General features: G+C 39.0%; 1 protein-coding gene across 1 annotated transcript; it reads left to right on the top strand.

The window, feature by feature from the left end:
* The first annotated feature begins 531 nt into the window (after positions 1-531).
* LOC121508508 (N-acetylmuramoyl-L-alanine amidase-like) lies at positions 532-8,359 on the top strand. The gene is made up of 5 exons (XM_041785420.1): positions 532-817; positions 3,308-4,168; positions 5,108-5,318; positions 7,287-7,603; positions 8,258-8,359. Exons 1-4 carry the CDS (start codon positions 745-747, stop codon positions 7,588-7,590), a joined length of 1,449 nt encoding a protein of 482 aa, XP_041641354.1. The 5' UTR covers positions 532-744; the 3' UTR covers positions 7,591-7,603; positions 8,258-8,359.
* The last annotated feature ends 6,166 nt before the right edge of the window (positions 8,360-14,525 follow it).

Below are 14,525 nucleotides of genomic sequence, written 5' to 3'. Positions count from 1 at the left end.
CATTACATATCCATCGTTCAGTCTCAGTCTTCCCACACATTTACAGCAACTCTATTCCAACATGGATAGTTCTGAGATCAATTTCTGTTATTTTGCTGGGATTTTGAATTGAAAAAATGAGGTCAGTTCTTATTTATGTAATCTCTCTGCATCATTGTTTCCTTCATTGATAGATTATGTGATCATAAGTAAAGAGATGTTTCCCCACACTGTTGAGCACTTAGCAGACATACATCACATGAGAGGGTAAATATTAACCATGCTGCCAGCTTTCACTTAGGGTATGGTAGTTAGAATATAATGTCTAAAATGAAATTGTAAGCTCCATGTTTGATTAATAAATGTGGAAAGTGATTCATCCATATATTTAATATTTTATAAAAAGACAGTATTAGTAATAACCATGAATAACCTTGTAGTGGGGACCCAGAATCTGTTTTGCTCATGTCACACTTTAACTTTCTGTAGGCTGAATCAATATTTGGGCAATCACTGGACAAAGAGTACTTCTCCCTATTTGGACACAACAGTTTACACAAATACACCTACACTAATGTCTCAGAAGTTGTGGAGAGCAAAACTGTGCTTATTTTTTTGCCTGACTGTTGTAGATTTCACTAAGATCCTCTAATATCTTTCTTTTGAATGGTCTTTTGTTCTTTCAGGCCTAAGTCAATAAGTAACTGTTTTTCCTTAGAAATATAAAGTTTCATGTTTTTGTAGGAAACAGAAAGGAGACCGATCATGGCAGTAGTTGGACTGTCCTTTTTTGTTGTGGCTTTTTCCTTCTTAGTTACTATTCACAGCAGGCCAGCAGGTAAGTTCAGTTATTCTAAGTATGTAAACATGTGTTATCATGAATAAAATTCCTTGTTTAGCTACTAGGTTTGCTTTTACTGATAAGGAATATTTCACAGGACAACTAACATTTTGTAGTTCAATTTAACATTAACACAATTCACAATTTTTAAAAGTTCAGGTCTTTGAATGCATATCTCTGTTGTAAATAATAATATTAAATATCAAATTCAAACTAAACTATGACACCAAAAAAATGAGACGGAAAAATGTATAAGGAACAAGATCTCCTTATGTTTCCTTACCTAAGCTCGCATTGCTAAAGCTGACTTGGCTAAAGATAACAGAGCTAACTTAGCAAAGTCTACACTCACAAAGTGGCTATGTTCACTACGTACATTGTCTACATAGATTTGTTTGCTTTAGCATTGTTTGCTAAAGCTCAAGTTGCAAAAGCTTACTTTGCTAAAGCTAACTTAGCTTATATAGTTACCTTAATTACGTACCTTTTGTAGCTATGTTAGCTTAAGCTACCAAAGCTAAAGCTAACCACCATTCATGTAAATACTAATAAAACAGAGTGATACATAATTTATTCGCAGAGTAGTCTTCTGACTGTTTCCATTGTTTTATTTCTGAAATGTTTTTTAGTCTGTAATGTTTGCAATGATTTCACAAATGTAACTGCCAGGTTTCGTTTATAATAAATAAAGTTAAATTTTTTAAATCTAAAACTGGGGAATCTTATACTGAGAATAGTAAAGATGACAACATACCACACATAAAGTAAACACACACCACAACTTTAAAGTATCTATAAAATGTGCTGCCATTGTTAGTTGCAAATTAGCTAGCTAGCAGATGCTAACGTTAGCTACCATACTAATGGCTCCACATCACTACAAACCCAACAATTACTGACAGCAGCTATCTGACAACAGTGTATATATCACATTTAAAGCAAAAAGACATATTCCTTTTATCTGTACAACACTGATATTCACAGTAGCTACCCTGCTGTCTCTATCTATTTTGAAAGTTGAGAAATTTGTAACAGCTTCTGCTATGTCACCATAGGTTCTTTGCAGATGACATCAGAAACAGAAAACTCTCCGTGGGGGCCAAGAAGTGATTTCTGCATAGAGAAATGCTACAAAAAGGCCATGCTTTGAGCTATTCACAACTGTGCCAAACAAAAAAATTTAAACACTCTTCATTCTTAAGCTACTGTTTTGTCCTAAAGTAGTGAAAAATTCAGGCAAACAAACAAACAGAAAAGTTTCTATAACTCATGGTGCATCAGTCTAAAGCCCGAACGAGCAGTGTCACACAATGCTCGTGTGTGGTCCATTTCCACAAAGTAGTCTGAGATCCAAATCATCTGGCTAAGCTCACCAGAGCTGATTGTTAGGCTTGCAAACAGCTCTTCAATTGGTCACTGTTTGGTTTTTTAAATGTGGTTTAAATAAACACAAAGGATGGAGGATAATAAACTGGTACTCAAACGGGAGCTTGCTACTGTGGCTAACTTTTAAGAGCCGTTTCCTAGAATAGGCCCATTCATGGACAGCACATCATCACTCCTTTGCTTACCCTACAAGGTTTATTTGGTTGATAGTACATCAATGAAAAGCATGTTTATGAAAGTGAGGAACTGTGTATGTTTAAAGGGCTCAGCTATCCTCTTAGCTCAGTATATGCCTCCTCAAGACTCTTGTCTCCCTTCATCTGGATAGATGATGCTAGATCCTAGAAAGCCTGCAGGACTGAATACTTTATTGCCTCCATACCAGGCAAATCAGTCAAACCATGGAAAAAAATCACTTCTTTGTAAAGTGTAGGGATCGTACTCAATGTATGTGGACACTTAGTGCACAGGCCCATTCAGAGCTTTAAAGTGCTAACTTACCCCATTCCCATTCATTGCTTACGGCTGTCTCCCACTTCCTCCTGACCCCCAAAGTGCCATCAGGATCACATGATTGCAAACAACCTATTTTTGGATGGTTTTGAGTGCCCCAGAGGTACTCAGCATTTTTGCATTAGTGTAAATATACTTTGAACACTTGTACACTCAAAATATTGAGTATTTAGTACTGTAGTGTGTGTGATTTGGAACTGACTAAAACATTTAAAATGGCAGCCAAAATTAACACTGCAGTGACAAAATATTTTCCTTAACCCTTTCAAAGACACTAATTCAATGTCATACAGGCCATGATCTAACCTATATGCTTGTTAGGATTGGCTGTAGATTAAAGAAAAAGTGCACTTGACTCAAGTCATCTCAGTTTCAAACCCCATTGAGAGTAGAAAGAAATTTCTTATTTGTATCTCACATTGGCTGACAATAATCAAAACCTTTAAATTTTGACATATTGGTAGGATGTAATCACAGTTTTTTTTCCAGATCGTTACTGTTAAACTTTTCTTGGATTACAAGTGTTAGTTCTCTCATTATTAATATAATCATCTTCTCTTCTTCTGTTTCCTCTTTTAATACTGTCAGGGATCCACCTGCGTAACATGGACAGCTTCATCCAAGCTGTTCAGCAGGTGGAAGACTCAAACCCCGGTCTTTCACCTCTGGCTCTGGTCAGGGCCCTGCGGAGGACTGCAGGCCATGATGACATGATGACCATCCATTTCTTGGGCTCCTCTTATAATCTGAGTGATGATGAGGTGCTAAAGACGGCCATCCTCAATGCCTCTTCCTTTAGCTTTTTTGACAAGGCCATCCACCACATTGTGACAAACCAAGGAGAGGAACGAGGGGTGGTACTTGCTCCAGATGGCACCACAGTGGCCCTAGCACCTTTACTGCTGGGAATTGAATCAGGACTTATGGCCAAGAGTGAGAGGACACCAGCTGTTGGGATCTTCCCCCTCACCTTAGGCAGGACACTAGGTCTGTCCTTCTTAAGCCTCCAGGACTTCCCAGCACCTAGTCGTCTGGGGCCTAACGGGTGCTGGGACAATGTAGAAAGCCCCAAGGTGTTCAAGCTCTCTCGTCCGCCCACTCTGGCCACTGATGCTGTTATTAGTGGAGGCATGGATGGCGCTATACTGGGCACAGACATTAGTAACTTACCTGCATCTGAACAGCCACAGCCTCTCAGTGAGATCTTAAGAGGATTCTACAGATTCAACCTGAGTGAAGAGCAGGGCCTCGATGCTGTGACCAGCCATATTAGCCCAAGGAGAAGAGAGATCTCTAGATCTATTTTGGAGCCGCTGGATCTTTACAACCAGGTGATGGAGACGCTAACATTAGTGTGGAGGTTAGAGAAGACAGAATGGTTTGCACAAGATACTGGAGTGGGGAAGGCAGTGAAGGATGGATTGCAGGCCTTTGTGCATAAATACTGGGGTAAGTACTGTGGACGTGAATAGGGTGAATGATTTTCATTATCCATAATAATGCCAATGGGTTTTATTATGACACCTGCAGACAAAGAAATTGTCTTGTGAAAAAAATGATGTTGCAAATTGATGTGTGAAAACCCAATTACTGTTGTAAAGATGCAAAAAAAACTGCCCTGTTAAGATGTAAAAAACTTGCCTTGTTTAAGTTTCTGTAAAGTAAAAAGCAAACTTTGTGTCTTAACACACTAGAAATGTTGAAATAAGGCTGCTGTAAACATGCAGCAATACTGAGATCTATGTGTGACTGATTTCTTATTTAGACAGTTGGAAAGTTGTTCACAGTTGTTGTTTCCTGGCTTGGTTTAATTTGAGCTGAGAAATATAGGAGTCCATGACATCACCAGGCTTGATGAAGAATCAAGACTCCAGACCACCCCACCCCAACCCCCCAATCTACAATGATATAAATTCACTGAGTAGTTAATCTCATTACAGTCTGTTGTTAGCTGATGTCACTGCCTTCATTGAAAGTTAACAGCCAGCTACATGCTCTGTTTTGGTTTGTTGTGAGGTAAATTTCCCAAATCTATCAGCCATGTTGGCCTAGGGACATCAAAAGTGTCATTTTGAAGAGATTTGTGCCAGAAAACAGTAAATTTAATCCTCAACTTCTGTCTCTCTGCTCTGGCCCAGAGCCAAGCAGCTGCACTCTGATCATAGGCATTTTTAAAATCTGAGAGGATTGTAATTCTAGAGAATTGAAGGATCCATATATCCCCTTTGGGCTTCTACATACAAAGACATAGCCATGTTTGAAATAAGCTAACAGCAGTCATATCCTATGCTAACTTTTGACTTTCATTTTACCGTTGACTTTTTTTTTTTTAAATGTTTGGTGTATTATTGCAAAATCCTAAATTGGGCAGTTTTCTGTCCCCCTCAGACTGCCCTCAGATCATCCCTCGATGTCAGTGGGGCGCGGAAGATTTACGCGGCACACCCATCCCGTTGTCTCTGCCCCTCCAGTTCCTCTATGTTCATCACACCTACCAGCCATCTTCCCCATGTGTAACCTTCCCAAGCTGCTCTCGCAACATGAGATCCATGCAGAGATTTCACCAGGATGATCGTGGCTGGAATGACATAGGATACAGGTAAGCACCCCTAAAAGGAAGCATAAAAGATAGCTGTGAAATTTATGATTACTTTTATGTCCTAGGCTAAGGGGATGAGTCTGATATGACTTTGTTGTCTCTTCATGAAGAGAGGAGGTGATTAATTAGCTTAAAGCCTGGTAGACTGGAAGCTGTGGGATAATTAGAAATATCATAAGCAAGGGTTGAACATGAGGCCCAATGACATTGACCTCTGACCTCCAAAAATTAGTGCATGACTGAATCATAGGAAATGCTCTTGAATCCTGTTTTGTTTTTCAACTAGGAACTCAGTAAAAGCCTCATTCCAGTCCTCATATTAAGCTAAGATAAGCTTAGCTTACAAGATCATTCTGGTGTTTGGATGTCAAAAATGGTTAAGTCATAATAAATTAACATGTTAATAAGTCAAATACTGACGTGTCAACTCTGTAAACTGATGTGACAGCTCCACGGGATCCCACATGGGCTTATCTAAATAAACTGATGTCTGCCCTATATTCAGGTAAAGGGAGTGCTATGAAGTGTAGTGGTTCTACCTCTGACTTCTTCCCAGTTGATACTGGGGTGAGGCAGGGGTGATTCTCAGTCCCTATGCTTTTCAGTGCCTGTGTGGACCAGATAGTAGGGCAGGTAACTGGGACAGCGAACTGTGTAGTGTCATTAGGTGATGTCTGATCTGGACTTTGCTGATGATGCTGTGATCCTTGCAGAGACTCTAGATGCCCTTGTGGAGGCTCTTAACTTGCTGAGTGAGGAGGCTGAAATGTTGGGACTGAAAGTCTCCAGGGCCAAAACCAAGATTCAGGCATTTGGGGATGCTTTCGATGCTGCCAGGTCTGTGTCTGTGAATGGTGAGAGTGTGGAAGTTGTAGAGTAGTTCACCTACCATGGCAGTGTAATCTATCGATCCACTGACCTTGAGGCTGAGATCAGTTGCAGAATTGGATTTGCGCACTGGCTAGTGGGTCCGCTGAGCAAGACAGTGTGGCGTTCTCTGTATCTAGCATGCAGATGAAAGTCAGAGTCTTTTGGTTGGTCCTCCTGGTCTTAGTATACTCCTGTGAGGCCTGGACATTGACTGATGGCCAGAGGTGCTGCCTGGACTCCCTTGTTACAACTTCTCTTTGGTGCACTTTCAGGTATCGTTGGCAAAACCGTGTATCTAATGCTGGCGTGCTGTCATGGGAAGGGTCAGCTGCTTGATACAGGAATAGCAACTGCACTTTTACAGGCATCTGGCACGCTCCCTGGCCTGATCCAGCTCACTGCATACTTGGTGTCCAGGACCTGGTGGGCTGGTCCAGATACCAGTGGCAACTGTGTGCTTTGTGGATTGGATGGCTGGGAGGAGAGATGGGGAATGGGCCTGGCACAGGTCTTGATGAATGCCATCAGGGGTGCAGAGCAGCACGGTGCCAAACCATCAACAATATTTTGATGTCTAAAGACACTGAGTTTTAAAAACTGATGAGTCAAGATGTTATATACTGACAAGATGAGACATAAAATGGATTTAAGTTGTTGTAAAAATGACTTGATAAGATTTTTTTTTAAATAAACAATGTGTTGAGAAGAGTGAACGGTTGAAAGTTGCTGCATGTTACTTTGGAAATAATGGAAAAGCTCATTTTCATTTCCTGTAAAACGCTTTTTCCAGCCTTAATGCTAACTTAGAGCTAACAACCCAACACCACAGTTATCCCACAGGTTTGGCTGTAGATTTGATGCATTAAAAAAAAGTTGGACCATCCCTTTAGCAAAGATAATCTGCACTGTTCTAATACCTTGGCTGCATGCTGTCCTTTAGGCAATACAGGTAAAGATATGTGAAAATGTACCTTTTTCGGCATTTATCCTGACAAACCTTTACTGTTTCTTTCTGTCTCACATCACCTTTCAGTTTGATATAAATTGATATAAAGTTGCGTTTATCAGCCATGCACTGTGCTATATGCTCTCTCTTAGCTTTGTGGTTGGCTCAGATGGCTACATCTATGAGGGCAGTGGTTGGACTATCCGTGGCACACACACCAGGGGGCGCAACTCGTTGGGGTATGGCGTGTCAATTATTGGTAATTACACTGCCACCCTGCCGTCTCGCCACGCCATGGACCTGCTGCGTCATCATCTTACCCGGTGTGCAGTAGATGGAGGAAAACTTGCAGCCAACTTCACCATCCAGGGCCACAGACAGGTGGTGAACTACACTACATGTCCTGGAGAAGCATTCTTTTCAGAGATAAGAAACTGGGAACAATTCAGGGACTGACACGACCCCAATGGTAAGCCTGGCATCCTTAGATACTGATGTGCCAACAAGGTATTACTGCTGGCTGTTTTTTTTTCCCCCCTGAAATTTTGAAATAGTTTTACTTTTTTATTACCCACCTACAATTATGCTAACAGTCTTCTAGTTAGGGTAGCTATTTGGAGGGTTTTTTATATATTCATGTATATTTTATCATTTAGACTTAAAAAAATGTCAGCAAACACTGAACCACACTTTGCTCCAAATTATTATGCAAATTGGATTTTAGGATCATAAACATTCAGTTTTTTGCTTTTCAATTAAACTCATGGATGGTATTGTGTCTCGGGGCTCTTTAGATCACTGAAATCAGTCTCACACACCTGTGATACTTAGTTTGCCATGTGAGCCCAATTAAAGGAAACTACAATAGAAAGACATTCCACATTATTAACTAGGCCACAAGTTTCAAGCAATATGGAAAAAAAAAATTAAAAAATAGCTATCATTGGGAGGTTTGTTCAATAAAATTTGAATTATGCTCTAACGGTTGATGACTTTCATTTGCTTAGACTATTTAGGAAAATCAGAGAAAAATATCATTTGCTTAATAATTTGGAATGCAGTATAGAATACAAATATCCGTCTTATTTTAAACACATCTCATTGATTCTTTTTCATCTTACAGAATTCTGACTTCAAAATACAGAAGACCAAGAAGACTTACCAACCTTATTAAATGTGATTGTTTCCTATACCTGTCCATCTCTTTATTGCACCAGGTCAATCACTAGCAGGACTTTTGCACACATACATGTAGCCTACAACTTAGACATAAATGAACATCCAGGAGGAAAAAGGGGCTTAAGGGTATTCTAAATATATTTAAATCTTAAAAAAAATCTATTAACATACTTTTAGACTAGAGCACAAACTTAATAAATGCATATTTATCAGAGGTTCAATCAAAATCAATAACGAAAGATGACAAGTAAAGACAGGCTGCAAAACTCATGTCTCACTTTGAATTGAGGGCTCTGTTACGTAAAAAGACTGCACAACGTAATATGTATGGCACACAAGAAACATAAGTATTCAATATAAGTAATATAAGAAATCAATATAATGAATATGAGAAATATAAGTATTCACCCCTTAGATGTGTTACTTTTTAAATTCTCTTTTGTTGATTTTATAAATCAATCATGGTGAATATAATTTGGATTTTTTTGACAAAAAAAAACTAATTAATGTCAAAGTGTAAATAGAGTTCTTTAAAGTGAAGTCAATTGAATAAAAACATGCAATAGGAAATAAGTGAGTGCATAAATATTCACCCACTTCAAGTCAGTATTTAGTCAATGCACCTTTGGCTGCAATCACAGCACTGAGTCTGTGTGGATAGGTCCCAGTCACACTTGCACATCTGGACACCGCAATTTTACTCCATTCTTCTTTTCATAACTACTCAGGCTCTCCCAGGTTGCATGGAGATAGCGCTTGAACAGTCCTGAGTCAAACAAGCCTTTGACCCAGCCATTCCAGAACATTCACCTTGTCTTTAAGCCATTTCTGTGTAGCTTTCGCTGTATGCTTCAGGTCATTGTCTTGCTGGAAAACAAATCTTCTCCCAAGCAGTAGTTCTCTTGCAGACTGAATAAGATTGGCCACCAGGATTTTCCTATATTTTGTCGCATTCATTTTACCCTCTAACTACAAGCCTTCCAGGGCTGGCTGCTGAGAAGCATTCCCACAGCTGATGCTGCCACTACTGTGCTTCACAGTGGGAAGGGTGTGTTTGTTGTGATGTGCAGTGTTTGGTATCTGCCAAACATAGAATCTTGTTTGATGGGCAAAAATCATCATTTTGGTCTCATCAGGCCAAAGAACTTTCTTCCACTTGACCACGGACTCTCCAACATGTCTTTTGGAAAACTCCAGTCCAGATTTAATGTGTTTTCTTTAACAGTGGCTTTCTCTTTGCCACTCTTCTATAAAGCTTTGACTGCTGAAGAACCCAGGCAAAAGTTGTTGTATGTAGAGTATTTCCAATCTCAGCTACCAAAGAATAGCCATAGGTGTCTTGGTGGCCTCTCTCACTTGTCTCCTTCTTGCACAGAAGGACGGCCTGATCGAGGCAGATTTGCACATGTGCCATATTCCATCCATTTCTTGATGATGGATTTAACCGAACTCCAGAGGATTTTCAGTGCCTTGGATTTTTTTGTATCCATCTCCTGACTTGTACATTTCAATAACCTTCCTTTTCTCTGAGTTGCTTGGAGTGTTCTTTTGTCTTCATGGTGTAATGGTAGCCAGGAATACTGATTAACCAGTGACTGGACCTTTAAACTACAATCAGTTGACACATTCACTGCACTCAGGTGATCCCCATTGTAAGACTACGAGCACCAGTTGGCTGGACCTGTGTTGAATTAAGTCAGTCACTTTAAAGGGGGTTAATATCTATGCAATCACCTTTCTTGCATTGCATATTTTTATTTAATTGAAATCTCTTTGTAGGCTAAAACATCCAAGAGGGTGAATACTTTTTATAGGCACTGTAGACTGTTTCACATATCCACTGCATGGATATAGTTCAAAATCCATACAACAAACTATGTTTGGGAAGGGCAGAAGCTTAAGAGAAAAAAGGAGGATCTTTAAATAAGTTGTAATGTAGTAAACTGTTACACAGAAATGCACTGACTCTGAAAATCATGGTCAATACTGATATCAATAGATAATGGTACTGATTTCTAAGACTGAAATTACAGTTAGGCTGGCACTAATTCTTTATACACTCTCTCTTTGTTTCACTGTTTCTGATTGGCTTTGTTTAATGTATTTAATTTGTTGCACATCTCATAAACTGTAGCACTGATCTTCCTCAGAGAAAGCATCAACTTACCAACAGCCAACATTTTATTTTAGGTTTGACCATGAAAACATCAGGTTATCCAACCGGTGTCTTCTGGCCATTGAAAACCCCTCTTCTCTGAATCAGCAGTGAGGTACACACTATCTTACCAGCATTAAATTAATGCAGCACAAAAGATACTGATCATATATTAAATCACATAATATCAAAGACAATTTGCTATAGTACTGACTGGAAATCGTTTAGAGCACTGAGATATAGATGCCCAACATTTTCTTTTCACCGTGTTTCTTTAAAATGACCCACTTTTCCTCCAGTGTGGCACCAAATGACCTGACCTGTGCTGTTTTACCAAACAAACAGTTTGCTTAGTAGAGTTCAATGTGCATATGACAAATGCAGCAGATAAAACAAAGTAATAAACTTTTGGGACCAAAAATACTCCTTAGTAATGGCACTAACAGGTCGGCAGGTGACGCTATTCTGAACAATTTTCATGCACTTTTGTCCTTTGCAGTAATTTTGACAGTAAAATACCACTAAATGCCCATAAAACAACATAAAAGATTGCTAACCAAATGTTAGTGTCATTTGCAAAGCATTGTGGGTATATGCTTGAATGTAAAACTGAGGAGTCAGCACTCAAAAAAGTTCTTTAAAGAAGTTTTATTTACAGGCCAGGCAAAGGCCTCAATGGATACATTTTGGCTCGTAGTCGACTTCAACAATGTTAGAACACCTTAAATACAGGACGCACACAAAGCAGTGTAGGTGCAACCTTTACAATAAAACTTTTCTGAAAAGACCAAAACAAAAGATCTATACATAAAAATGTATGTATATAAATTATATACACACGCACAAAAACATACACAAGATTTTGTACGTTTCATTTAGTTTGTTGAGTCTGGTGTCTCATCTTCATCATGACTTTTCCCCAGAGAGAAAAATTCTCTTTGGAGTTCAGGTCAGGCCAGTTGGCTAGTAATACCATGGTCAATAAACCAGTTTCTGGTAGTTTTGGCTTTACTCTGGGCAGGTGCAAAGTCCTTCTGGAAAAGGAAATCAGTATCTCCATAAAGCTGCTCAGCAGATGGAAGCATGAAGTGCTCTAAACTCTGCTGGTGGATAGCTGACAGTGTTGACTCTAGACTTGATGAAACAGAGAGGACCAACACCAGCAGGTGACATGACACTGCAAACCATAACTGACTGAAGAAACTGAAAACACTGGACTTCAAGCACCGTGGTTTTTATTTTCTCTCTGTAGTCCAGGTGAGAAACTGATATTGCAGCCTGTGGTTGCAGCCCATTTCCATGATTGCAGTTATGTGTACTGAACCAGAATGAGAGAATGGGGGTTAAGGAAACCTTTGCAAATTGGACCTTTCCACAATAGTCTAATTTTTTTTTAGATATTGGATGTTAGATTTTTGGGAGCTATACGCTATAATCATGAATATTAAAACAAAACAAATCTTGACATTTTTCACTTTTAATGAGATGAATCTAGAATAATAAAGGTTTAATTCTTGAAGTATATTATGAAAACAGATGAAATTTTACACAATATTCTATTTATTTTGTATGTGCTGTATAAAAAACTGTTGCAACCCCCTACACCATTTCTCTCTTGCAGTTCCATTTAAATTCACAAGATGGGGCTACAAGAAAAGCTACTTCGAACTGTCCTGACTTCATATCCTTCGGTTGACATGAAACCTTCACAGCTGCATCCCATGAAGTCACATCCAGGTATTTATTAGTGTGTGTTTGGATAAAAATATACATACAATGAAGTGAGCTGATATTGATTAACATCTCAAAGAAAGTTTTATTTGCATAGTACAGTAACAATTTGCACAAAACATGCACTTAACAGTGTCACCAGTGTAACTGGTTAGAAATTGAGGATGCAATTTGGCCTAAAAATATGTGATAGGGTTTTGAAAAAAAGAGTCTTTAAGTATTCAATTTTATTTTAATGTCAGATTTTCTGTATATACCCAGAGAGGTAATACACTTCACCTTGTTTTAACATTTGACTTAAAAGTTGATTCTGTCATTTCTGATCATAACAGTTTTTAATTTTTCTTTTAACATTAACATTTTATTTTCATGGTGATGTTGATGCAGAAGTACTGTCCTTTGGATGAAATTTCTCCTTTAAAAAACATACTGGTCCTTTGACAAAGTCACCCCCAAAGCTCTGTAAGCTCTTTTAACCATCAGCATCATAGAGAGCTTGTAACTGAATTTATCAATATGTTTAAAAGTGTTGTTAATAATAATAATATCCACGACGCATCATAATGCAGATGTGGACAATTCCACATCACAATGCAGAGGAAGCTCATAATCTATGCAGACAGACTGCTGCCTGTTTCTTCCAGCAGCTCAATCTTCTGTAAATCAACCGACCTGTTTCCTCTTTATACGGGGCTGCCAGGCAGCTGTGCTCTAATCAGAAGTATTTTTTAAAATTGAGAGAATCTTATTTTTTGTGAGAGGGTGTGGCTTCTGCTTATTTGAATGAATGACACGCCCACACCATCCTAGAGCAGATTTTACTGCTTCATTTTCCATGATTTTGATAAACTTGGAAATGTTTTTCATGACTGAAATGTGACCTGGTGGTTCATAGCACAATGGCCTGTCATACAGATAACCTAAAAAAAAGATTTTTATCACTTTGCAGCTTTCCTGTGTTTGCGGTAGCACTGGTCACACGTAATGCTATTCAACCAATCAACTACAGTGCTATGGTTTTGCTTGTTTGTCAACCTGGAAATAGTCAGAAGTTAGGACGTTCTCTTTGGACTAACCTGAGAATATAAAAGAAGAAGAGTTACAAATTCTGAGTTATAAATAAGGAACCAACAAGGATACCATACATACAGCACTTTGCCTCCAACAATTTCTTAGTGCTTTTTGAGGTATGTTCGGCCTCATTCCGTTTTCTGTAAACAGTAGACTGATGTGCTTTTCCAAAAAGCTCTACCTTAGTCTCATCTGCCCTCAAAATGTTCTCCCAGAAGGATTGAGGCTTACTCAGACACATTTTTGCAAACTCCAGTCCGGCTTTTTTATGTCTCTGTCAGCAGTGGGGTTCTCCTTGGTCTCCTGCCATAGCGCTTCATCTCATTCAGACGACGATGTATGGTCCAAGGTGACACTTTTGCACCCTGAGTCTGCAGGACAGCCTGAATTTGTGTGGAAGTTGACTGAGGATGTTTATCCACTATTCCAACTATCCTGCGTTACATTCTTTTGTCAGTTTTTCTCTTCCTTCCACGTCCAAGGACATTAGCCACAGTGCCATGGGTTATAAACTTCTCAGTTATATTATGCACGGTGGATAAAGGAATTTCAAGTTCTTTGGAGATGGTCTTGTAACCTTGAAATTGTTTATATTTTTCCACAGTTTTGCTTCTGAAGTCCTCAGACAATTCTGGGCTCTTCTTTCTCTTTTCCATGCTTGGTGTGACACACACAGGCACACAACACAAAGGTTGAGTCAACTTTTATACATTCTAACTGGCTTCAGGGGTGATTTGCACCTGTAACTTACCACAGGTGAGTTTAAATGAGCATCACATGCTTGAAATAAAATGATTTACCCGAAGGGGTCCAATGCACATAGATGAGATAAACATTTTTATACCAAAAACATATGTAATTGCAACAATTTCTGGGAGAAATGGTGTATTTTCTGGAAAAAATTCCAGGGGTGCCAATACTTTCATCCATGACTTTATGTAATATGTTCTACACTGCAGACCCCTGTCTTCAGCAAAACTAACTTTTATCTCAAAAATTAGTTACAAAAACGCTCATCAAGGTTTATTCTTTGTTGCAATATTAAAGGTTGTATTTCTAAAAAACAATGCTTGGACTGCAGTCAGGAGGCTACTTCTTTTCATCACATTAATGCCACTTCGTTATGTTTTCCTTGAAACAAAACTAACCTTACTCAGCTCAGCTCGCACCACACTTCAGACACACAGCAGCTCATCTGTTTCTTTCTCACTGTGTTGTCGTTAAGTGAAAGATAGGGTAATGGTCTGCAGACAGG

This window comes from Cheilinus undulatus, linkage group 4, assembly GCF_018320785.1.
Source record: "Cheilinus undulatus linkage group 4, ASM1832078v1, whole genome shotgun sequence".
NCBI classification, from domain to species: domain Eukaryota; kingdom Metazoa; phylum Chordata; class Actinopteri; order Labriformes; family Labridae; genus Cheilinus; species Cheilinus undulatus.
The sequence above is the reverse complement of the archived record's forward strand: the minus strand, read 5'-3'. Positions and strand labels throughout refer to the sequence as shown.

What these genes read in the sequence shown, in the direction of transcription:
- LOC121508508 (XM_041785420.1), top strand. Translation starts at nt 745, where the DNA reads ATGGCAGTAGTTGGACTGTCCTTTTTTGTTGTGGCTTTTTCCTTCTTA. An exon ending in TATTCACAGCAGGCCAGCAG is followed by an intron (nt 818 to 3,307) that starts GTAAGTTCAGTT and finishes TAATACTGTCAG; the next exon opens with GGATCCACCTGCGTAACATG. An exon ending in TGGAATGACATAGGATACAG is followed by an intron (nt 5,319 to 7,286) that starts GTAAGCACCCCT and finishes GCTCTCTCTTAG; the next exon opens with CTTTGTGGTTGGCTCAGATG.